The sequence below is a fragment of the Lepidochelys kempii genome, chromosome 5, assembly GCF_965140265.1.
Source record: "Lepidochelys kempii isolate rLepKem1 chromosome 5, rLepKem1.hap2, whole genome shotgun sequence".
NCBI classification, from domain to species: Eukaryota; Metazoa; Chordata; order Testudines; family Cheloniidae; genus Lepidochelys; species Lepidochelys kempii.
The window spans coordinates 92,242,675-92,269,630 of NC_133260.1; the positions used below are offsets into that span (position 1 = coordinate 92,242,675).

At 41.1% G+C, this 26,956-nt stretch overlaps 1 protein-coding gene across 1 annotated transcript in view; it reads left to right on the forward strand.

Annotated features, from left to right (window-relative positions):
- Nucleotides 1–26,956, forward strand: part of SLC28A3 (solute carrier family 28 member 3) — a 75,096-nt gene that overhangs the window by 27,660 nt on the left and 20,480 nt on the right. The window contains exons 4-8 of the mRNA XM_073346238.1: nucleotides 6,805–6,896; nucleotides 11,398–11,587; nucleotides 13,819–13,963; nucleotides 17,954–18,067; nucleotides 20,472–20,549. Coding sequence (XP_073202339.1) covers nucleotides 6,805–6,896; nucleotides 11,398–11,587; nucleotides 13,819–13,963; nucleotides 17,954–18,067; nucleotides 20,472–20,549 — 619 coding nt within the window. The remainder of the gene's footprint in view (nucleotides 1–6,804; nucleotides 6,897–11,397; nucleotides 11,588–13,818; nucleotides 13,964–17,953; nucleotides 18,068–20,471; nucleotides 20,550–26,956) is intronic.

The following is a 26,956-nucleotide window of genomic DNA, read 5'->3' on the forward strand; positions in this document are numbered from 1 at the left end:
GTCTTTGAACCACGATTTGAGGACTTCAGTAGCACAGATATAGGTGTGAGGTTTTTTGCAGGAGTGGTGGGTGAAATTCTGTGGCCTGTGTTGTGCAGGAGGTCAGACTAGATGATCATAATGGTCCCTTCTGACCTAAATACCTATGAATCTAAGTGTTCTCCGACTGTTTTTTGAATGTTATAATTCTTGACGTCTGATTTGTGTCCATTTATTCTTTTACGTAGAGACTGTCCAGTTTGGCCAATGTACACGGCAGAGGGGTATTGCTGGCACATGATGGCATATATCACATTGGTAGATGTGCAGATGAATGAGCCTCTGATAGTGTGGCTGATGTGATTAGGCCCTATGAAGGTGTCCCCTGAATAGATATGTGGACAGAGTTGGCAACAGGCTTTGTTGTAAGGATAGGTTCCTGGGTTAGTGGTTCTGTTGTGTGGTGTGTGGTTGGTGGTGAGTATTTGCTTCAGGTTGGGGGGGGCTGTCTGTAAGCAAGGACTGGCCTGTCTCCCAAGATCTGTGAGAGTGATGGGTCGTCCTTCAGGATAGGGTGGACGCCACTAGCCATCACCTTCAGCCCCCAATTAAAACCTCTCCAACGCATCATCAAAGATCTACAACCTATCCTGAAGGACAACCCATCACTCTCACAGATCTTGGGAGACAGGCCAGTCCTTGCTTACAGACAGACCCCGAACCTGAAGCAAATACTCACCAGCAACCACACACCACACAACAGAACCACTAACCCAGGAACCTATCCTTGCAACAAAGCCCGTTGCCAACTCTGTCCATATATCTATTCAGGGGACACCATCAAAGAGCCTAATCACATCAGCCACACTATCAGAGGCTTGTTCACCTCCAAATCTACCAATGTGATATATGCCATCATGTGCCAGCAATGCCCCTCTGCCATGTACTGCCCCTCTGCCATTTGCCAAACTGGACAGTCTCTGCGTCAAAGAATAAATGGACACAAATCAGACGTCAAGAATTATAACATTCAAAAACCAGTCGGAGAACACTTCAATCTCTTTGGTCACTCGATTACAGACCTAAAAGTGGCAATACTTCAACAAAAAAACTTCAAAAATAGACTCCAATGAGAGAGTGCTGAATTGGAATTAATTTGCAAACTGTATACAATTAACTTAGGCTTGAATAAAGACTGGGAGTGGATGGGTCATTACACAAAGTAAAACTATTTCCCCATGTTTATTCCCCCCCACACACACACACACACTGTTCCTCAGATGTTCTTGTCAACTGCTGGAAATGGCCCACCTTGATTATCACTGCAAAAGGTTCCCCCCCATTTCCCCCGCTCTCCTGCTGGTAATAGCTCACCTTACCTGATCACTTTCGTTACAGTGTGTATGGTAACACCCATTGTTTCATGTTCTCTGTGTATATAAATCTCCCCACTGTATTTTCCACTGAATGCATCCGATGAAGTGAGCTGTAGCTCACGGAAGCTTATGCTCAAATAAATTTGTTAGTCTCTAAGGTGCCACAAGTCCTCCTTTTCTATCAGGCTAGTTTGACATGATTTGTTTTTGACAAATCCATGCTGACTGTTACTTATCACCTTATTGTCTTCTAGATGTTTGGAAATTGATTGCTTAATTATTGGCTCCATTATCTTTCCGGGTGCAGAAGTTAAGCTGACTGGTCTGTAGTTCCCTGGGTTGTCCTTTTTTCCCTTTTCATATATGGGCACTATATCTGCCCTTTTCCAGTCTTCTGGAATCTCTCCTGTCTTCCATTACTGCTCAAAGATAATCGCTAATAGCTAATATATCTCCTCAGTCAGCTCCTTGAGTATTCTAGGATGCATTTCATCAGGCCCTGGTGACTTGAAGACATCTAATTTGTCCAAGTAATTTTTAACTTGTTCTTTCCCTATTTTAGCCTCTTCTGATCCTACCTCTTTTTCACTGGCATTCACTACGTTAGACGTCCAATCACCACCAACCTTCTTGGTGAAAACCAAAACAAAGAATAGTAATGAAATTATAATAGATAGGACTGGAAAGATGAGTTAGGACAAAGAAGATGAAGGGCATGTGATAGGAAGTTATTAATTCTGATTTATTTATAATACCATTGAGAGTTCCAAAATAATTAAGGTTTATTCACAGTGCTTTATTATTGTTCCCCACGTCATTTTGTTCTTCCATCAGCAGCTCAATATAATTACTCACAGTAACGAAATCTCTATTTACACAGTAATCCGAAGAGCACTTTGCTTCACTTGAATTACTCTAAGGCCAGCTTTTGATGTCACTGAAAATGGAGTGGGAGTAGAATATCAGGCATATGGTGGGGGCAGTGGTATGTCTATAAAATTTTTATTCATGAATTGAATCTTCAAGATGGACCTAACATTTAACCTAACTATTTTTCCTGTGTTCTTGTAAAGTCCATTCATTATGTGTCCTTTATTTTGAAGACAAATGCCTCATTGATATATTTAAAAATAAAAATCACTCCCAGTAGCCTAGCATTCCTGTGTCACAAGTCTTGAAACAGATCAATCCATTAATAACAACATATACAAGGAGGAGGAAGAAAAATTGCTTTTCTTAACCTCTGAGGATAGGACAAGAAACAATGGGCGTAAATTGCAGCAAGGGAGGTTTAGGTTGGACATTAGGAAAAACTTCCTAACTCTCAGGTTGGTTAAGCACAGGAATAAATTGCTGAGGGAGGTTGTGGAATCTCCATCATTGGAGATTTTTAAGAGAAGGTTAGACAAATACCTGTCAGGAATGGTCTAGATAATTAGTCCTGCCACGAGCGCAGGAGACTGGACTAGATGACCTCTCAAGGTCCCTTTCAGTTATATGATTCTATGATTTCATAGACTGTATAAGGTATATTCCATCAGTTAGGCATTTTATGAATTATGTACCAGCAGGACAGTATTGAGGTGTATCTTCTAGGAGATTAATGCTAGTAAGAATAGTGATTTGTATAGCTACTGATAACCTTAATTTTAACTAACTCTATGTTCTAAAAGTGCCTTTTTAAAAATGACAATTCTCATTCAATAGATCTGCTCCCTGCTTGAAATAAGTAAAGTATTTAAGCACATGTTGATAAATGCAAAGTAATGCGCATTAGAAAACATAATCCTAACTATACATATACAATGATGTGGTCTAAATTAGCTGTTACAACTCAAGAAAGAGATCTTGGAGTCATTGTGGATAGTTCTCTGAAATCATCCCCTCAATGTGCAGCGGCAGTCAAAAAAGCGAACAGAATGTTGTGAATCATCAAGAAAGGGATAGATAATAAGACAGAAAATATCATAGTGCCTCTATATAAATCCATGGCACACCCACACCTTGAATACTGCGTGGTCGCCCCATCTCAAAAAAGTTATATTGGAATTGGAAAAGGTTCAGAAAAGGGCAATAAATGGATTAGGGATATAGAATGGCTTCCGTATGAGGAGAGAGTAATAAGACTGGGACTTTTCAGCTTGGAAAAGAGCCAACTAAGGGGAGATATGGTAAAGGTTTATAAAATTACAAGTGGTATAGAGAAAGTAAATAAGGAAGTAACACAATCAAATCACCTTTATGCTCTCCTTGTGCCCTGGCTGTGTTATCTACTCCTTCTCATAACACAAGCACAAGGGGGGACCAAATGAAAATAATGGGTAGCAGGTTTAAAACAAACACAAGAAAGTATTTTTTCACGCAACGCACTGTCAACCTCTGGAACTCCTTACCAGAGGGTGTTGTGAAAGCCAATACTATAATGGGGATCAAAAGGGAGCTAGTTAGATTCATGGAAGATAGGTCCATCAATGGCTATTAGCCAGGATATGCAGGAATGGTGTCCCTAGCCTCTGTTTGTCAGAAGCTGGGATTGGGTGATCGGGCATGGATCACTTGATGATAACTTGTCTGTTCATTCCCTTGGCGCACCTGCCATTGGCCACTGTCAGAGGACAGGATATGGGCTTGATGAACCTTTGGTCTGACCCATTATGGTCATTCTTATGTTCTTACATGCTTAACTTTTAAGATAAAGTTTACAGGAATAGTATTCAGAAAACGACTTTTGTACTTATAAAGTGAGCAGACTTGATAAGGAATCATTTATATAATGTGATTCTAAGATTATCACTCCAAGTGTCAATGTGAAGCAATGGAAACAGCTACTAGTATGATTGGGAGCTCTTTTTGTTCAGAATATCACCAGGTTCAGGCACCAGTGGGATTCATGATAGTCTATTACTATTACATTTTTAATTTCTCAGTCATTTTGGCTTTTTTACACTTTACACTTTACACATTACACCCATACAACCAGATGGGCTTTCAGTTCTTTGAGAGATAACGAACTAGAACCTCAAGATGCTATTCTTCCAATGGCACATCTCAGAGTAAAATTATCCATTTATTATGTGTGTATTTGTTTAATATTGAATGGTTTTAAGGAGCCTGGTTTTAAGGAGCTAACATGACAGGCACTTAAATAAATAAATAATCAAACCCAACCCATTATGCAAATGATGTAAGGGCAAAAGAGACTGTAAGAAAATACAATTCAATTTTAAGATCTCAGAGTTAGAATCAACAATAAGGATGATTTGTAGAATTATACAAAATACCTTTAGAATATACTGTAACCAAGCAGCTTGTGTTCCACTATTCAATAAATGAAGAAGCATAAGAGCAGCCATACTGGGTCAGACCAATGGTCCATCTAGCCCAGTATCCTGTCTTCCAACAGTGGCCAATGCCAGGTGCCCCAGAGGGAATGAACAGAACAGGTAATCATCAGGTAAATATCCATCCCCTGTCGCCCATTCTCAGCTTCTGGCAAACAGAAACTAGGGAGACTATCCCTGCCCAACCTGGCTACTATCCTCCATGAATTTATCTAGTTCTTTTTTGAACCCGCTTGTAGTCTTGGCCTTCACAACATCATCTGGCAAAGAGTTCCACAGGTTGACTGTATCCTTTCATGCCCATACCCTATCTTAGCTATCTATTACTAAGTTGTAAAAAAAATCTGTCCATTACTATATCACTGTAAGAGTACACCACAGCAAGTAATCGCTAATAATCTTTAATTCATTCACCAACAATGAAAATTGATAAGGCTGTTCTGTCTTATTTATATATCTTTTCCTTCAGCTTTCTTTCCTTTTCCTTGTACCTAATCTCTTTGCAGAGGCTTAGTGGGTAACTTAATGTCCTATCAAATAAGAGCTATAATTTGTATGGCAATAGAAATTCCAGTAACAAAAATTGACATGTCAGAAGCAAACAACATTTATCAAAGATCTGTTACTGTTTGACCTGGTAATCAAACTTTTTCCTAGTCTGTTGTTTGAGTGCTAATCTGAACTAAATAAAAATGAATCACATTACAGTGGCATGTGACATTGCCTGTTTCTTTAAAATTAATCATTATTTACCACAGCATAAGGAGGAAGCTCATGCTAAGTTTCACTGCGTATTTATCTCCAGCTGCATCTGTTTACCACATGAATACAGTTTGGATAATTTGCAAAAAGAAAAGGAGTACTTGTGGCACCTTAGAGACTAACAAATTTATTTGAGCATAAGCTTTCGTGAGCTACAGCTCACTTCTCGGATGCATCGGATGTTAGTCTCTAAGGTACCACAAGTACTCCTTTTCTTTTTGTGAATACAGACTAACACGGCTGCTATTCTGAAACCTGTCAGTTTGGATAATTATTATCCTTAAATATATCTTTGCTTTTCTAGTCTAAAGGTTGTCAGGAATTGACTTAGAGGGTCATATCTGTAGCTGTGAATTCTTTTCAAGCTTACACAAAGCTTAGGTGATTGTCTAGCTCAGTGATTCTCAACCCGCGGCCCACAGGCTGCTTGCAGACCAATCAGCACACATCTGTGGCCCTATGACATCCTCAGGGCCATACAGGTAGTATATATGTTCTTTGGTGGCCCACATAACACAGAGAGAGCTGCACCACTGGCCTAGACACACACTTTGTACCACCATATATCATATTAATGAAAATCTGAGGTGAATTAATTCCCTTACACTGTTCTTCCCTTACATCTTAGTGCACCATGGTAAAATCCCATGACATTCACTACAGACACAAAAAAAGAACCAAAAATGGTTCACTTAACACATGGGGAGGGCAGATGCTAAGATACACTTATAGTATTTGGATACACTAGATAATTTTAGCTTCCATATAATCTAAAGTTTGATAAATGTTGAGTGCCTGTAATGATGGGCTATATTTTCAAGAGATCCAGAATTACTACAATGATTTTGTGCATGGACCTTGCCATGCACAAAAAACTACACCTTTGCAATAAAGATCATAATTATTGCAGATGTGCACACAAATTTGGTAATGAGTACACTAATGACTAGTTAAGAGCCTAACTAGTTTATGTTAATTCTATAATCTAATTTCCACACAATTACAGTAATTGCAGACACATTGCAGTTGTACATTTACATGTGAATTTTGTGTGGACAGACCCACATCTTAGTCTTTCAAAATTGTGGCCCTTTAAGGATCTCCCAAATCCATTTTCACTCTACTAGTCCAAAGTCAAATAACTAATACTAAAATAGTTCCAAAAAGATATCCAAGATTTTCAAAGGAGTTTTATTTTACACTTTGGAATGCAGAATTAACTCTCTGGCAGTCCAGGACCTTTGATAGATCTAATGCAATGTTCCTGTATGAATTACTCTTCTTTCTGCTTTGGTGGAATTTATTTCTTTGTTCTGTTTGCTTTGGTTGCTTGTGTTTACTTCTAGGTATCTGGAAAGGAAATATGATGAAGTCTGTGACTTTTGCAAGAAATACAAAACCAGAATTCAATATGTGATATATGGAATTTTAATAGCAGGTACTTTATTTTTTAAAACCATAGGAAATAACTGTACCCTATTTCAGTTTTACTTTGATTTCAGGCTATGCATATTTTGCATTCAATGTTTGAATTAAATAGTGTGAAGTGGAATTTAATTGACATAACATTCTCGAAAACTATCAGACATTTCTACAGATAAGAGTCCATCAAATCTTTCTGAATGTATTTGAGAAGATATAGGAGATAAAAGTGAATTCTAGTCCTGGATAATGGTTCCAGACTGAAATTCTCCATTTATTCACCAGACAAGTACAGCAAGAGCAATAATAGTGGAAGCTTCCCTATGCTGTGCCACCAATATGCTTCATCTCTGACCTGGACAGACTACATTTAGGGATGAAAAGGGTAGTTCAGTTACCATGTCCATTCAGTGATCAGCTTCTCGGCTAAGACAGTGGGGTCAGTTATCTTAAATTATATCTTCTAGGAGTTTGCTGGAGACTACAAATTCATGTACTATACACCACTAAACAGCAATCAGATACTAATGACTTTTAGTTAGTACCAACTTAGACTGGATTCAAATCAGTGTTCTAGAAGTGAAAGGCTCTTTGTCCTATTAACGTTCTCTGAGCCATTTAGTGCCCACGCCAGAGTGTTTCATTATGGAAAGGTCATGCCACAAAGCCTCGGCATTCCAGCATACGTAGAGAACTCATTCAAATGGTCCTGTTTGTCCCTCTCCTGATTGTGCAGTAAATCGGGTTGTTCCATTCTGTCCTTTTATGAGCTTCCTTTTGAGGTCCTCCTACCTAAACTCTTAGAATAACTAGCAGAATAACTCAAGAGAGAGGCTTCCCAAGAACAAGTCAATGTTTAATGTATCAATTCTACAAGTAACAACTTGCCTTACAAAATACTGTTTCATTGTTATAAGCATGCAAAAGCAGGTAATTATTTATGTATATTAAGTATTCTGTTGCCCCACATTTTATCCAGGAAGCTGTCATGTGCCAAATCCATTTGTAGCTAGTTACTGCAGGCAGCAAATTTGGGGCCTAATCCAAAGCCCATTTAAATCATTGGAAAGACTCCCATTGATTTCAGCAGGCTGTGAGTCAGGCCCTTGTTGCATAGTCCAGTTTACAAAGGCAAATCTCTGAATGCTTCTCCTTATTTCCACTAATATTTTCCACTTTCATGCATATCGTGGAAGATGCAATAGGCACCATTATTTTTAAATCACTCAGTTTGTTCACAAGTATCAGGGGGTAGTTGTGTTAGTCTGTATCCACAAAAACAACAAGGTGGCACCTTAAAGACTAACAGATTTATTTGAGCATAAGCTTTCATGGGTAAAACACCCACTTCTTCAGATACATGGAGTGAAAATTACAGATGCAGACATAAATATACTGGCACATGAAGAGAAGGGAGTTACCTCACAAGTGAAGAACCAGTGCTGACAAGGCCAATTTGATCAGGGTGGATGTAGTCCACTCCCAATAATAGATGAGGAGGTGTCAATTCCAGGAGAGGCAAAGCTGCTTTTGTAATGAGCCAGCCACTCCCAGTCCCTATTCAAGCCCAAATTAATGCTGTTAAATTTGCAGATGAATTTTAGTTCTGCTGTTTCTCTTTGAAGTCTGTTTCTTAAGTTCTTTTGTTCAAGGATAGCTACTTTCAAATCTGTTATAGAATGTCCAGGAAGATAGAAGTGTTCTCCTACTGGCTTTTATATGTTATCATTCCTGATGTCCGATTTGTGTCCATTTATTCTTTTACGTAGGGACTGTCCAATTTGGCCAGTGTACATGGCAGAGAGGCATTGGTGGCACATGATGGCATATATAACATTAGTAGACATGCAGCTGAATGAGCCTCTGATGGTGTGGCTGATGTGGTTGGGTCCTCTGATGGTGTCACTAGAGTAGATATGGGGACAGAGTAGGCAATGAGGTTTGCTACAGGGATTGGTTCCTGGGTTAGTGTTTCTGTGGTGTGGTGTGTAGTTGCTGGTGAGTATTTGTTTCAGGTTGGGGGGGCTGTCTGTAAGCAAGGACTGGCCTGCCTCCCAAGGTCTGGGAGAGTGAGGGATTGTTTTCCAGGATTGGTTGTAGATCGTTGATAATGTGCTGGAGAGGTTTTAGCTGGGGGCTGTACGTGATGGCCAGTCGTGTTGTTATTTTCCTTGTTGGGCTTGTCCTGTAGTAGGTGATTTCTGGGTATGCGTCTCGCTATGTCAATCTGTTTCCTCACATCCCCAGGTGGGTATTGTAGTTTTAAGAATGCTTGATAAAGATCTTGTAGGTGTTTGTCTCTGTCTGAGGGATTGGAGCAAATTTGGTTGTATTTTAGGGCTTGGCTGTAGACAATGGATTGTGTGATGTGTCCTGGATGGAACCTGGAGGCATGTAGGTAAATATAGCGGTCAGTAGGTTTCCGGTATAGGGTGGTGTTTATATGACCATCACTTATTTGCACTGTAGTGTGCAGGAAGTGGATCTCTTGTGTGGACTGGTCCAGGCTGAGATAGATGGTGGGGTGGAAATTGTTGAAATCCAGGTGCAATTCTTCAAGGGCCTCCCTCCCGTGGGTCCGTATGATGATGATGTCATCAATGTAGCGCAAGTAGAGGAGGGACGCTAGGGGATGAGAGCTGAGGAAGCGTTGTTCTAAATCAGCCATAAAAATGTTGGCATACTGTAGGGCCATAAGGGTACTCACAGCAGTGCCACTGACTTGAAGGTAGAAGTTGTCCCCAAATCTGAAATGGTTGTGTGTGGGGACAAAGTCACAAAGCTCAGCCACCAGGTGTGCCGTGGCCTCATCAGGGATACTGTTCTTGACAGCTTGTAGCCCATCCTCATGTGGAATATTAGTATAAAGAGCTTCTACATCCATGGTAGCCAGGATGGTGTTTTCAGGAAGATCACCAATGCATTGTAGTTTCCTCAAAAAGTCAGTGGTGTCTCAAAGATAGCTAGGAATGCTGGTAGTGTATGGCCTGAGGAGAGAATCCAAATAGCCAGATAATCCTGCTGTAAGAGTGCCGATGCCTGAGATGATGGGGCGACCAGGGTTTCCAGGTTTATGGATCTTGGGTAGCAGATAGAATACCCCTGGTCGGGGCTCTGGGGGTTTGTCCATGTAGATTTGTTCCCATGCTGTAGCAGGGAGCTTCTTGAGCAGATGGTGTAGTTTCTTTTGGTACTCCTCAGTGGGGTCAGAGGATAGTGGCCTGTAGAATGTGGTATTGGAGAGTTGCCTGGCAGCCTCCTGTTCATAATCCGATGTGTTCATTATGACTACAGTACCTTCTTTATCAGCCCCTTTGATTATAATGTCAGAGTTGTTTCTGAGGCTGTGGATGGCGTTGAGTGTACAGCTGAGGTTTGTTCACAGAACACATGCTGCTCTCCATAGTATGTTTCACTTTGCCCCAGTGATCAAAGAAACTGCCTTCTTCTAATATATGGTAGGCTTTATTCAGCCAAAAGTACAACATTGAAGCCCCTAAAAGCTAATTTTTATTTAGATTACTTTAACACAGAAACAGAATTATTTCTTGTTTAATCTGGGGATTATTGTTTAATGTACACCTTAAATCAGTTGTTATTAGTTCTTCTCTGCTGGTTTTTTTACTTATCCATTCCTCATCCCTGCCCCATGTCCATGAGCCAGGTCTCATCTCATCTCTCCGCCTATCCCATCTGCTAGCTATAGGTTCCAACCATTCTTATTTAACTGCTTTGCTTTCCCCTTCCTCATAACTGTTTATCCCTGAAGTGTTTATAGTGCGCACATCAATGTAGCAGCTTTGTTATCTACTGTTGCCGCAAAGCCTAGTTCTCTCTCTCTCTCCTAGAAATACTTCCTGCCCGCTTACTGGCTCTCAGCCTTCAAAACTCCCTTAATCCAACTACAGGGCAGTATCCAAATTCCGTGTCTACTTTTTACAACTATTTGCATCACATCACCCCATACTTCTGGCACCAGGCCTGTAATCTGAATGAACATTCACTGGTTTTGTTTTTAATGAAACTGTGGACATTACTACCATATGTAACGTTGCTAGTGGTGCTTACTTCCTTTGTAAAGTTCTTTGAGATTTAAGGATGAATAGTGCTATTTATGAGTTTGGTTTATTATTATTACCTTGCTGCTACCTTAAAAATGGACTTTGCTTTGGACATACACCAGAACCCCTTTCTTTCCCTACTTCCCAGTGATGGGATTTGATAGTGATTGAATATGTTGTATGTAATAGCACTGTCCATATTTAAGCCAGGAATCACGAAGCTATCCTTCAGGACAGCACTGAAGCACATGCTTAGCTTCAAGCTCATCATTAAATCTCATTGAAATCAAGTGGAACTTAAGTACATGTTCAAGTGCTTTCCTGAATTAGGGCTTTACTTTCCTATTTCCTAATTAAAGCTCAAGTAAGTAAATAGACATCTGTTGTGTGTTTGGCTTGGTTGCTTTTTTTACAGGACAGATGTAACTGACATACGTATGCTTGTTTCCTTGACAGTTTACCTGGTGATAGTCATTGCAGCGTGTGTCCTGAATTTTCAGAGAGCCCTGGCTCTTTTTGTACTCACTCTTCTAGCCATCTTCTTCATCTGCTGGGATTCTTTAATGGCCAGACATGAAGACAAAATTGCTGAGTTCTTTTCCCCTTGTGAAAGGTTTCTGAAACAACAGTGGTTTTGGCTAAAATGGTAAATGAAACTGGCTTCTTACTTTATGCAGAGGGACATAATGCCATTAAGTTAATTTAGCCTTTTAACTGTTTATAAATTTAGGACTTCACTGGACCATTTTTTAAAAAACATTTACTGTTTTCATTGGAAAGTGAATGTGAATGCAAGCATCCTGAATGATTCCTTCTCCAATATTAGATCACTGCTATTCAAACCATTACTGAGCACTCAAGTTGTGTCAGGTTCCCCATTATAAAGCATAATTCTCAGGGCTTTATACATATCTAAGATGAACAAATTGCTGAAGTCTGAAATGTATTATATCTATATCTAATCTGTCTAGGTACTTGTATGGCCCCATCACTGTGGTATCTGAGCATAATTTACCCCTCAGGAGACAAACATGTCTACTATGCAAAATAACATGTTATTAACAAAGTGGTTGGTTATTTGGAGCAATTAGAATCAACTAATACCTGGCAGCAAAAGGAATATTACAGTAGAGTGATGTGCCGGAGGGGAATCTTAAAGGTTCCCATCCTGTTAAAATCCCGACACAAAAGGGAAAGGAAATTGGCCAAAATGCCTGCCTCTGATGCAGTTCACACCCCTTTCTCAGTTATTCTAGGGCTCAAAAATATTTCTGAAGAGCAATTTTTTTTTTTTTTTTGTCTTTGGGAGGGATCTGTTTGCACTTAATAGCAGGGATTTTCACGTGTTTTTCTGTGGAAAATGACTGTGTGCTCATAAAGGGACTGATTCTTCTCTCAGATATACTGATGTAAATCCAGTGCTTCACTGGAGTTAATCCTGATTGACACCAGTGTATCCATCCTGTGGTCTTCACACACACCACTCAATCTAATTATAAAAGTTGAACATTATATTGTCTCCAGGCAGTAAGAACAGAAGTAGTCATAGTGGGGGCATGTTCACTGGGAGAGAGAGGGCAAAATGGGAACAAGCTGGGAACACCCCCTCTGCCCAGCACTGTCCTGGACCCAGAACACATTCCTACTGCCCCACACACATTCCTGGACCCAGAACACATTCCTACTGCCCCACACACATTCTGGGGGCAGTAGGATGCAGATGGTGCATGTGGTAGAAAACTGCAGAGAGGAGCCAGTCAGACACTCTTGCCAGAAGAGACAGAAGCAGCCAAAGCCAGGACCTCTGGACATTCAGAGAATGTTCTACAGTTTTAACTAGACTTTCTCTGCTCTGTGCTAACTGGTACTTGCTACAACCCACCCCTCACCCTATTTCTTTACCTCAGGTTCACACCACACCTGCCCCTCTTACCATCTTCTCCCCTTCCCTATCCTCCTAACCCACTTCCCTTCCTGATCCCCTCCTAAGTAAACCCACCCCAAAAGTAGTAGGCCATTTTCTGCCATCACATTGTTCACTCTGCTTGTGCATTCTACCCCGTCCCCCACCCTGTGTCTCATCTGTTTAGATTGTAAGTGCTTAAGGGCAGGGACCATATTAGGTCCTAGCGTAATAAACATGCTGATTAATAGTACAGAAGAAGGCTAGTCTAGTGGTTAGGGTACTAGCTTGGCACCTGACAAACCTAGGTTCAATTCTGTGCTGGTGTGGGACTTTCAGCTTGACCACTGACAAGTTATTTGGTCTGCGTGCTTCAGTTCCCCATTGATACAATGGGGATAACAGTAAAGCCCTCCCACAGACAGGTTTTACCAGGGTAAATACATGAATGTTTGTGAGGTGTTCAGATAATACAGTAGTGAGGGCCATATAAAATAGATTGTCGATTTACAGTAGCTGAGGCTCCATCCCTGCACATTTTTTCATGACAACCAAGTGCAGCTTGTTTGTTGCTTCCTTCTTTGGTTATAGGTATGAGAAGATGTTGTTGTTTAAAATGGGCTAACAAACAGATTCCTCAGTCCCTCCCCCCTCTGCAGGCAGGCTTTGTCCTATACAGGCACCCACCACATCCTCATTTTTCACACTTACTATCCAGTCACCCTATGTGAGTGACAGATTTTTATGATATTCATATTGCTGCTGGGGTAATATTATCTCTGGGTAATTGCCTATTTATGTAGAGATGTATTTTTAAGAATTTGCCATGGGTGCTCAGAGGCTGGGATGGGTGGTATTTGATGTAGCAGTACTGGTCTGAAAAAACTAAAATAAAATAGAAATTGGAGTAATTGATATCTCTTCTTTTTATTAAGATATTGTTTATGATATTATATTTGTTTCCCTTTTGATAGGGTGGTGTGGATAGCTCTAATTGCAGCTATCATTTGCTGGCTCATCTTTGACACTGCCAAACAGGGAACCAATCAGCTCATCTCCTTTGGTGGGCTTGTGATGTATCTTCTCTTGACGTTGATTTTTTCCAAATACCCAACCAAAGTAAGTATTTGGCTAACTCTTGATCTTTTCCTTCATTTTGACTAGGTCTTAAGAATGTACTCACTGACCAGTTCCACCCCGCCAACTGCAATTTACACGTAACTATATAAATTATCTACAAACCTAACTGTAGTTACGATATTTACTGTACTGCACAGGCAACCTGAATTCCGGCATTTCCTAACTTGAGTGCTGGACTTTGCAACTTTATTTTTTAATGTAGTATTGAGAGGTACCTATATGGTCATATGCATGAATGCATTTGGTCAAATACTTGTACACTTACAAAAATCTTAATCATTGTTCTGAAATCCAGCAGTCACAGTGGGCCTGACTCTGAAATCCTTACTAACGCTGAGTGCTACTTCATGTTAAGAGTTCCACTGAAGTCACGATGTATTTTTGTGAAGTCAGTGGAACTGTTTACATACAACACTACTCAATTTGAATAAGAAAATGCAAGTGGGAGTTGCAAAATTGTGCCCAATAAGAGCAATAGAAAATCCAGGATTCTCTAGATTTAGACTCTGACTATAACATTTTCTATGTTCTGTAAAATTAAAATACAAGTCTATACAGTACATTTTCACCATTTCTCTATAGTAAGAAAAGAAACCATTTCACTCTGACTTCATGTAAAAACCACAGTACATGTTACATTAAATAGCTCAGGGTCAATTGGTGAAAATTATCTTTGTTGTTTGGCTGGCACTCAGGCTTCAATGGTCTAAGTCCCTTTCTACGTATGTTCAAATAATCCTATTGACAATGAAGACACATTTGCTAGAAGGATATCAGCATGAATCTGTTTTAGTAGTATCCAGTAAAAGAGAGAAGGGTAGCATCAATGGAAAAACGGAATGAAGTACACTTCAGTATCTCCTAAAACTTTAAAAAACAATGGGCCAGATCTTACAGTCCTTATTCATTTTACGTTGTGTCCTTAATCAGATGAAACTCCTATTAATTTCAGGATTTGCCACAATGGGAGTTTTGCCTATTTTTAAGGACTGAGTACAAAATGAATCTGTACTCTAGAGATGTTGTTTCTCTAGTAGCAATGGCCAGGCCTATTAGAGCATTAGGTAGGGTATAACTACATGGAAAGAGATAGGAAGCATGTAGGGTGCAAAGTATTCATTCAAAGGCCCTCAGAGGTACAAGGCTTCTGCTCTAATTCACTCTATTTACCCCTTCACTATATTTTCTAAATATGCCTGTTGGTTTATTTATCTTTGTTTTCCAAGGAAATGTGATAGCCGCTTCAGTACTCTGCACTGGAGAGATTTTTGTAAAGGTTGTGCTTTGATTGCCACAAATCCCTGTTCAATTTTTACTTGCTGTTTTTATGCATAACATTAGTGTTTTTCATCTGAGCCATACATTAATCCACTGTCTGGTTCATTAGATTTCACAAAGCCTCCTGTAACTCTTCTGTATCTATGCTGAAGCTTTCCATAGCCAAGGGAAAGAGCAACACACAGAACTCCATGAGGATGCTTATTTTTTCAGTCTGTCCTCCTGATAGCCCCTTCTATTCCTGAATAATGACTGTTTGGCTTTTACCCCATAATCAGTGGTGAGCTGGAACTGGTTGTTAAATTTTGAAGCAGTTTTAGAACCGGTTGTTAAAAATTGTTAGGGCTCCCTGAGCTCCTGGCCGGGGAGCTCCCCTGGCCCCTCCCCAACCTTCCCCCCCTCACAGAGCCACAGTGTGCCTCACCGCTGGCGCCAGTGCTCTGGACTGCTCCTGGGCAGCTCTGCAGCTCTTGCCGCTTTGAGTGGCATGGTAAGGGGGTGGGGCTGCGAGCTCCAGCGGGCTGCGTGGCATCCATATATGCTGCCCTGAGTAGCATGGTAAGGGGGCTGGGCCGGGGCTGGGAGGAGGGGTTGGATAAGGGGCAGGGAGCGCTTGTAGGGGGCGGAGGTTCTGGGCGGGTGGTCAGGAGATGGGGAACGGCAGGGGTTGGGTAGGCATGGGAGTTCCGGGGGTCTGTCAGGGTGGTGGTGGATGAGGTCGGGGCAGTCAGGGGACAGGGAGCGGGGCAAGTTGGGTAGGGGGTGGAGTCCTGGGGGGGCAGTTAGGGTGGTGGGTCTTGGGAGGGGGTTGTCAGGAGACAAGAAGCGGGGGTGGGGGTTGACGGGTTGCGGGTTCTGAGGGGGGCAGTCGGGGGCAGGAAATGGGTGGGCGTCAGATAGGGGGCAGGGACAGGCTATTTTGGGAGGCACAGCCTTCCTTACCCGGCCCCCAATACAATTTTGCAACCCCGATGTGGCCCTTTGGCCAAAAAGTTTGCCCACCCCGGTCTAGTTTATTATTTTATTAACAGGGGTCGCACTTGCCTCGTTCGTTATGTTGATATGTGTTTAATAAAGCAATACTTTGTTTCTATCGTAATAAACATGTAACAATGTTTGTTTTTTTTATTGTTAAGTCTGACTCCCAATGACTCAACGCATTGCTGCCACTTATGGAGAAAGGTGCAAAAAATACACACTGTGGCACATCCCTTAAATCAGAACTTTTTATAGGGAACTGGTTGTTAAGATTTTGGCAGCCCATCACTGCCCATAATCCTTTGCAAAGCATTACTACCAGCAACTGAAGTGAGAATTAATAAGTGCCAAATCTGGTGTTCTCCCATGGGTCTTCATTACATCTAACTGGCCTATTTTATTAAAGTGGGAGCAAATCAGCAAGGCTGAACCTTACTTCAGTCCTTGTAAATTGATCAGATTTACAATATACAAACTGTGATAGCAGAGCAGAAAGCCTGAAGTATAGGGTTATAGTCACCAATTCACATTTCCAGATGGAATAACCCAATAATGAATGCATGTATATTATTATAATCATAACATTTAACACACATGTAGCCCTGTCAGGGGCAGGCCATGGGCAGCCTGTATACACCAGTCAGTTAGCTAGTTGCAGTCAGAAGACAAGTAGTAGGGTCAGGGGCAAGCCAGATACCACAAAGTTAGGCTCAGGAACAACTTGCAGGCAGGAAGGAAGTAGCAAAGTCAGCATCAAGCTGGGTCAGGATACCAGGAAGTCAGAGTTAGGCACCTAGTTAGAGGCAGCAGGCAAGTAGCAGTCAGGGATGAACCAGAGTCAGAAGTCAGAGTCTAGGGTCCACAGCAAGGCAAGGCCTAGAGCATGAGCAAGCAAGCATTGTTGCTCAGACAGCTCCCTGTGTTGGCTTCCTAGTTTATCAGTGGGCTGCAGGGAAGCCACTCAGGCCCTGCTGGGTGGTACTTCCTGCAGTATCTAGCTTCAGGGGCTCCTCTAACAAAAACCCAGCCTAAACTTCCTATGCAGAAGCATCAGCACCCTAGAGCCCACAGGTTCTTATAAGCCCTTTTTATTCATAGATGTTCAAGCACTTTACAAAGTTGGGGAAGCATCATTCTCCCTATTTTACAAATGGGGAAACTGGCATAGTCAAGTGCAATGACTTACCCAGATCACATAGTGAGACAATAGTAGTCTCCTATTTCTCAGCCCAATGCTTTATCCAGTTATATGAGCAACATCATGATGTTATATTAGCATCTAGTGATATATTCACTGCTGTGATGATAGAAGAATCATGTGCTAACATTTTCATTGTCTGTTGCAGTCACATAACAATTATTTCACCTCTGTACTATACACAGGGAGGAATGTGTCTCTTGTTCTTTTCTTATTATTGTTCATGGTTTGTGCTCTTCAGGGCTCAGCATGCACTGCTCCATCTTTATCTGAGCAATTCTAACTTGGATCAAAAGGGAGCATCACATTGAGGGATTTGGCATTAGTCCATCACTCCATAGTAAAGAAGAGGGCAGCTGTGGTAACCCAAAGAGATGAAATCTCTGTATGCTCCTTTTTGGCAGCCCCAAAACACTACAGTGTAGCTAAATGTATCATTAATTAGATGTATGTTAAACTAATATATTTCTTTTCATATCAAGTGATTTCTGTATTTTCATTTTCTGTATGGCTAGGTTGCCTGGAGACCAGTATTTTGGGGAATTGGACTGCAGTTTATTCTTGGACTTGTTACTCTGAGGACTAAAGCAGGATTTGATGTATTTAATTGGCTGGGTAGGCAGATACAGGTAAGGCATTAGCCAAAAAAAAGAGTTCTTTTCTTTTTAACATTTTCATTATTAGGGTATTTATATTTGAACCGGGGCATGTTGACTGCAAAAGTAAATAAGACACTAATAAGAGAAAGTTTTATATGTTCTGCGCAGTATAAGTCTGCAGTCACCTATTATTCAGAAGACCTGCATTCTGTTACACATGAATACAGCACTAGAAACAGTCAATTAGCCAGATTATCAGAGTCAAACGTTTGTTTCTTGAACACAACTGTTACCCTCTTTTCCTCTTGGGATGAAATGTGGCTTTGTTCCCAGACTAATGCACCTGGTGTTCCATAAAGTCGATTGGAGTTTTGCCATAGAAGTCAAAGGGAGCAGAATCAGATCCTTACTGTTTTGACTTCCTGGGAGAAATAGGGTCCTCTGTGCGGTAACCTGCCCAGTGATCAGATCCAGTCACCTCATTTCTCTCTGCATACTGTCTTCAAATGAGCATGTTATTCTTATGCCTAATTGTCAGGCCTAAGGCTATGCCTACACTACAAAATTATGTCTACCTAACTTACCTTGTCATACAGCCACCACCATTATCAAATCACTTGTGTATGTGCACACTTGGCTTCTTGTGTTGGTTGTGCACGTCCTTACCAAAAGCACTTGTATTATTTGTATTGTCAGTGTGGGGCATTGTGGGATGGCTCCTGAAAGCCAGTAACAGTCAACATAAGCTACACAGTGTCTACACTGACACTGGGTCAACCTTATTACAGCAACCATAAGGCTACGCCACGCAGGGAGGTGGTGTTACTAAATCGGTGTAGAGAGGCACTTACGTTGCTGGGAGCCAAATTTAAGTGAAGACGTTGACACAAGGCTGCTTACGTCAACTAGCCCTGTAATGTAGACCAGGCCTAATAAACAACAATTGGAACATGCCCCATTCTTGATTGACCATCACCTCATTTGGGCTGAAATCAGAACCCACCCAATCACCAGGCAAGAGTATCATACTGGTCCACTCACAGAAGCTCATGGTCCAATTCTGAAACATCCTTGCAAGAAACTCTGTCCACTAAAATGCCATGTAATAGAAGATCTAATGAGACACTATCACCACAGCCACTGTCACTCTAGCACCAAAGCCTACACTCCTTGTCCCCACCGACCCCATGGTTCTCAGATCACCTGCGATAGAAGAAACAGAAGGAATCAAATTCAAGCATTGGTGGCAGAAACACAAGTGGAGATGGAGATAGAATTCTGCATAAAGAGCTGCTCATTGAGACTAGCATGACTTTGTAGCATTGCTGGAGTGGATGCTGCATCAAGTCTGAGCTCCTACATGTGGCCAACCTGCAAGACAACTGATGTAAAAAAATCATCCATTGCTGGAGAGTAACAGTGGAAAAGGTGGACAAAGTGTTATACAGTGAGGGGAATTCAAACTTTTGGCACAAAAACATACTGCGTCCCTCTCTGATAGCTCTTAAAAGGTACAGTTGAATAATCCAATGTAGACAAATAATGGGGCACTATTCCCACATAAAAATTTTATTAAAATATAATTACCCCCATTCAGAAATTAACCCTGAAGTATGTCCACTAATCTCCAGGAAACAAGTGAAAACTCCCCCTGGTGTTTTCAACCTCAAATATCATCCTTTCCTTGCCATTCTGACTCAGAGGGGGCTGGGCCGCTCAAACATTGATCCTACCTGGCACATGGTCATTCTTTTGACAATATCTTCTTTTTACCCTCAGGCTTCAATTTGAAAATGGTTAACTTATTGCTCATAATTGCTCTGTGAAATTCTGCCAACAGGAAGAGGTTTATGTAGAATTTGCAAATGCACCTCAATGGCATCTGTGCAGAGTGAAAAGTAAACACTTCCTTTGGACTAGCATTTCGCCACTGTCCTGGGGCAGGAACTGTCTCTTACTACACGTTGAACTGTACTTAATGGGTCCCCAATCTCAGCTGGGACCACTAGCCACTTCTGTAACACAAATACTAAATAATATTAATTAATAATGAGCAGGTGGCTGGGTGGTTCTGCCCCACCCCAAAGGAAGGTTTAGGATGGTGCACACTACTCCCCTTTCCACAGCTGGTCAGCTCAGTAGTCTGGCACAGATGGGCAAGTGTGACTTATGGCTATGTCTCTCATCTGCTCCCTTTGAAGCACTGTTCACCACTGGTCCTAGAGAGCAGATCCTGAACTACAATTGTACTTGTTCATTGGACAAGATGCAGAGCAGAAGGAAGTCGCCTCACCTCCCCACGAGCACCTGCAATAGGGCCAACAGCCAGTCTCACCCTTTCTAATTTTTTTAAATCTGTGCAATGTTTGCTTATTATTTAGCAGTGACCCTCTGCTTAAAACAGATGCTTTGTTTGTTCGTTTTTTCTCTTTAGATTTTCCTGGAATACTCTGATAATGGCGCTAAATTTGTGTTTGGTGAAAAATATACAGATCATTTCTTTGCCTTTAAGGTAAACAGCTATTATATATGTTGTATTTTACATATAGTTGACCACAAAAAGAGTCTCATTGGAAAACATGTTCCATGTACGATTTACAACATGTATGCAATTACCAATGGGAGAGGAAATGTCCAGGGGACAATCTCCGCATTAAGACGTGACCTACACTATGAAAAAGTTGGGGAACTGGGGATTAAACTTGCCATTTAATGTTATGTATTTGTTTGCTTTAAATGCATTTAACCGAGCTGCACTAATTTACATTTTTGACACAATGACATTATTAGCAGACATTTTCAAAATGGAGGCATGACAAGATACAGGGGTCTTAACTGGTCAGTGGTAACCAGAGGGTTAACTTCTTATCTTATCTTATCTTCTTATCTTATCCTCCCTCCCACAAGTACTCAGGGAAAGATGATAGTACTGAGATATCATGGAAATAGCTGTCTCATAAATACCATGGATAGGTGGAAAGAATTAAGAAGAGGCAGGGCTGGAGGCTGCAGGCCAATAAGGTTCACTAGTAGAAAGGCAAGAAACTCCATAAAAATAGCTGTTTAGGGGACAAAATGAGGAGATGTTTTGAATTAAGCATTTATTTACCCAAGGCTTTCTCTGCACAGATCAACAGTACTTCCTTTCTTTGAAAGAGCCAACAGGCAAGTTATCTTTCCTCTCCCTTCCTGAAGATAGGTTGAGAAATGGGCTGTCACTGATCCCATTGTTCCAGGAGATAAGAAGCTGAAATGTCTCTCTATCCAAGCTCTTATACCTTCTCTCTCCCATAGACTGAGGTGATAGCCCAGACTGGAATTATTCTCATTTAGCTTTCTAGCTATATAAGACCAACCTGGTTTGTTTCTTTTGTAGAAAATAGTTAGTGCACTTTGAACACAACACTGAGTGATAAAATCCAGTCAGGGGAACACTGTGTTTTCATACTTCACCTGCTGAATCACTCTGCCACCCTGAAGGCCCAAGATCCACGTAGTACACAATTCATGAGAAATTCTATGCCTCTGCTTCCATGCACAATTCCCATGATTGTGCATTTATAGTGGTCTATTACTAAGGATAGTTAGAAAAGAAATATTTGAAAGAAAAAAAAACATATTTTCCCTTCTGGTTTTTGTTGAAATTTTGGGGTTCTTTTGCTGATTTTTTTTTTTTTTTGGTTTTTGTTTTTTTGGGGTTTTTTTGGTGGTAAATGTTTCTGTTTTCCAACCATCTCTCACTTTTACACAGTCAGGCACCTAAGTGACCATTTCTATGCTCAGTCACTATGTTTTGTGAAAGCATGGTGAGTGCATTGCACGAATAAGAGCTTGATTCCAATGGACCTATAGCCTGTTTTTTAAAAAATGCTCCAGCAGTGACAAAGACATGTTGTGCACTGATATGTTAGCTAGGGCTACATTTTCAGAAGTTTGCATGTGTTCAAACATCCATATGTACCTTTTTCTATGAGATAAACTGGAGAAAGACACACATGGAAATTTTAAAGTGGGATTGGATACTAGCAGAATATGTTCACACTGAAGGACAGACAAGTCAGAATGGGCTGCATGGTTGATGTGGGCCTCAAAACTGTGCATATGCTGCTTATTTTCAGAATTGCACATGGCTCAGTTTAGGAATATGCATGCTAATCATGTGTCAAGCTGGTGCCAGCCTGAAGGTGATTGTCTCTCTCATCAGTCTCCATTGACCTATGGGCCACCTACTGTAGGCCAAAAAAAAGCAGCAGTTGGGACACATTGGTGCATAAATAGCTTCTTATCCTCCCTCTGGCTGATCATCAATATGGTTTATCTTGGATTTTGACTTCCTCCAATTTGAGTAAAAGATACATTTAAGGAGACAGACGCAGCCAGTCCATTTACCTCCTGCATATTCCAACTCTTGCAATACTTTTTCCAGTGCGTGGGTATCAAGCTGGTCAAAAGTGATATTACTATCTTCCATTCTTTGCAAGTGGATTTTGCAGTAGCTTCAAAGAGATAATGAGGTACCACCCAAAACTTTGTTGGCCCAGGAGACGGGGGAATGGGCAGGATAATTGGATTGCCCCTTTGCAATAATCCAGTGCCTGCAATGAGACTTAATGTCCACACCCCAACTTTGGCTGCACACAGTTCTAATCAGAATGATACTTAGAGTAAGTGCATGCATAAAATTTTGTACATAGCCATCCTCCTGTGCACACAGAAGAGCACATCCCGATATACATGAGCAAGTGTCTTTGAAAACGTGGACTAGGATTTATCCTCTGCAGTCATATTCACTAAATACACAGAGAGCAACATTTTCAAAAGCAGGTACCCAAGCTGTGCCCATAAAATAGGCAGGCACTGGCAAAAGCAGTAATTATCCATGCAAAATATGTATATACATGCAGAAAATGGTCAATTTTAAACACATACTGTTGCATGTTTGTGTGTGCACATGCATATTTTTCAGGCCCAATGTAGACCTATTTTTGAAAATATAGCCCAGATAGTCAAGATTAAACCCATTATTTTAAATATTTATTCTCACTAACAGAGATGTTATAAATATTATTTCTGTAGGCAGGTGATGCTACCCTTTTCCCAGATCCATAAAGTAAGATCACACCAAATTGCCTCTTGACATAAGTAAAAATAGATCAGCTAAAACTTACTTGTCAGAATTAAATCTTTTATACTTCTTTAGAGATGAAATGTTATTGGATTTTTGTTAATTTGACTGCTTGTTCTTTATTTATGCCAGAGGTTTCTGGTTCATTAAATATAAGGGTCTAGTTTGAATGGTTGAGGTTGGAGAATCTGCCAAAGATTTCAAACCTAGAATGCACCTATGCATCATCTGCCGCCTGCTTCTTATTTGGGGTCTTATTGTGCACGATGCTGAGCACCCACAATGCTGGGCTTCCGTGGGAGTTCTGAGTACTCAGCATCTCAGAGTCATGCGCTACATACACATTAGGTGACATGGCTGAGAAGTCAAATGACACTTTTATAGGTCCAAAGGTGATTTCCCATATTTATCAGAATTAGTAGTGGATGTAACAGTGTGGCTAATCAAAACCACATTATAAAGGCCATAACAACGAGAGAGTTCTATTTTCTTTGGGGGGTTATTACACTAATAGCAATTAATGTAACATTTGTAGCTGACAGACATGAAATCAGAAAAAGCTTTTTGATACTTACTTTTTCCATTTAGATGTTCACTTTTATTTAATTTATTCCTGGTTTAGGACTTGTCTGCACAAGGAAATAATTCTGGTATATGGTAGAATGTGAATTTAAAGTGCTATATTTATACCAACATAACTCCCTATGAGGACTCTTGTATTCTGGTAGATGAATGTCCACGCAGTGAGTTATATTGGTATAATTATAATGGTTTAACGACACCAGTATAATTATACTGGTATAACTGATGAAACTTTCCCACAGAAACAAGCCCTTACCCACCTTCATGGGCATTAGCATAGCATATTGGGCACAGGTAGAACAGGGCGTAGTTGTGGCTGAGTTCCAGCTTCTATTCTGACCTTCTTACATTTGCTCATAAGCAAGGCTGAGTGTCTTTCATGGAGGTCCCGGAATAAGGTATTCAGTGGTTTTCTGGGACCTCCAGGACTCCTGCAGCGGCCAGTGCAGCCGACCCCATGGCTGCCCGAGCAGCCCCATGTCCAGCCACATTGGATGCTGCTCGGGTGGGCCCCAGGCAGCTGGTGCCAGGCACTGCCCCAGCACAGCAGTCCAGGAGCAGCAGCGGCGGGGCCCCAGGCTGCCCCCACCTGGAGCAGCAGTGGGGGCAGAGCCCAGGGCCGCCCCCCACCCAAAGCAGCAGCGGCAACAGGGCCACCCCGCCCCCCAGCAGCGGCGGGGCCCCGGAGTGCCTCCCCTCCAGGAGCAGCAGCATCCCCCTGAACCTCCCCCCTCCAGAGCAGCAGCATCTGTTGGAGCATCCCCGTACCCAGCACCTAAGATTTAGTTAGGGGTATTTTTAGTAAAAGTCCTGGGCAGGTCATGGGCCGTGACTTTTTGGTTATTGCCCACAACCTGTCCATGACTTACTAAAAATACCTGTGACTAAATCATAGCCTTACTCTTAATTGTCTTTTACGTATTCTCTTTGGGCTGACATTTTTCACGCATGGTCACAGCCTTGAAAGTATGGTGGGGGAGGAGGCGGCGGCATACAGGAAAAATCTCCCTTTTATTTCTGATTCAGGTAGCCATACACCTGAAGAATTACAAATGAGTGGTGCACGGGAAGAAGAACTACCTGGGGGCCTGAGAAGCACAACATTTCGTGTCCACCCTACTCCGGCTTTTTCTAGCCCAGTTTCAAGCAATCAGTGCATGTTTGCTCCCTGGTGAAGAACAGAGGGGAGCGTTTAACCTTAGACTGTGAAATGTATTTGACAATAAAACTAACCCAACAAAGAAAAGGAAAGGTAGATGCTGTACCCTTAATTTGGCCTGCTGTGCACAGATTTTTCTATATCTACAATGTGTGTGACTGCCCCCTATTTAGAGAACCCTGCAAGACCTAGGCATATTGTGAGAATTAAGGCTGTTGTTCCTTCATTCAAAACAGCTCTGCTTTTGCAGCCCCCCTAATGTTACCTTAAGGGCTTTTTCTTTGTGTTTGTCTAATATGGGCCAGTGAGCACAGCACAACTGAGAAAATCAGGGTGGGCGCAACGTGTAAAAATAGTTTAATCGCATGCTGCATGTAGTTCAGTTCTTCTGGGTCACACTAGGGAAGGAAAGTCTGACATTTCCAAATTAACTCCTCCATGCTCTAGATAAAAGCTAGCCTAGGTATGACAGGTCATCTCAGTAATTAGATACATGGTAATTGGTTGTGTGCCACTTTCTGTTGAAGCCATTGACACAAGTTGCTATCATATTAAATAATCAGGGAATGATTTTTTAAAAAACAAACACCCTACGTTCCATACCCAGGCAAGGGTGCAGATGATCACAATTGGAACATCCTGACTTGTAGGAACAAAAACTGCACCTGTAATTGTCTTCAGGTGCACAACAGGAAACCACTTTTAAAAATTCAGTTTCTTAAAGACAGTTTGTAAAGTGATTTTATCAGGGACAAGCCTGTAACAGCATTGGCCACTGACATGTGTAGTGCAAATGACAGAGGGGTAGCAAGTGTCGGATCTTAAATGGCACATTCTTTCTTTCCCTCTCCAACTTGTCACACACTCCCCCAGCTACACTGAAACCTTCTGCCTCCAATTGGGCTGTGAGAAAGGAAAGGATATTTGCTTGTAATTTTGATCTGCTACTTGAGGTTGGTGGCCACCAGTCTTCTTCCTCTCCCTGCAGTACTTTCCTGCTGGATAACCATGTTCCAAGAATCTGAGGAATTTCCATTTAGCTGCATCTCTTGTAGGGATACAAGTTGAAGTATAGGATATGGGATAAGAAGAAGGATGGGACCTAATGTAAGGATTATGCCTAGAAAAAGAGAGTGGTGGCTATTTGATGGTTTATTTAATCTCACTTTTGTGATACTTCTAATTCCTGATCTAATTCCATTATCACAAGATAATGCTAAAGGTTCCCCTGTCTGTCAGCTAGTATCAATTTAAAAGATTAAATGCATTAGAGGAACAGAGTCAAGCTAGAAGCATCCCAATATTAACTCTTTTGAAGGACAGAGGCAGTTATGGCTATGAGCCACATTAATATATTTTGAGAGGGGTTTTTTTTCAAACTTCATCAGTGTAAGTTATGGTAGTAACTTTCCTCTGGAGAATTAAGAATTGAATTTATTGACAAATACTTTAGTACTGATGCATTTGATTTTTTATACTTTTTTTTAAATCTGTTCATGTTCATTATTTATGACATGTGACTCCTTCAGTTGCACAATTAAAAAGCTTTCTGGCTTTAGAGGTAGTAGTTTAAACATTACTAATCTCTCTGGCTTATCATGAACCTCTACTGAAAGATTTTTTCCCTATTACATATTAGCATAGAAATGTTGAGTTCCTGTGTGTTTAAGATATATACATACCAAATGATAGCTCACGAAAGCTCATGCTCAAATAAATTGGTTAGTCTCTAAGGTGCCACAAGTACTCCTTTTCTTTTTGCGAATACAGACTAACACGGCTGTTACTCTGAAAAAAGCAGCTAATTACCTGCCAGACTGTGGGCCATGCATGTGTTACTCCATTTGTGATTCTTTTAAACCGTATGTTTAAAGAAAGTTATTTTCCTTCAGTTTCACTGCCATACAATGAATAGATCTCCGTGGAGTTACTTTTAAGGAACTTAGTGACTTTGCTCACTACTGCAAAGCTCAAACATCCAAGACGGACATAATTGGTGTTATTATTGTGGTGAGCTCTGCTCCCCTTATGACAAGAAGAGGAGTTTGTTAAT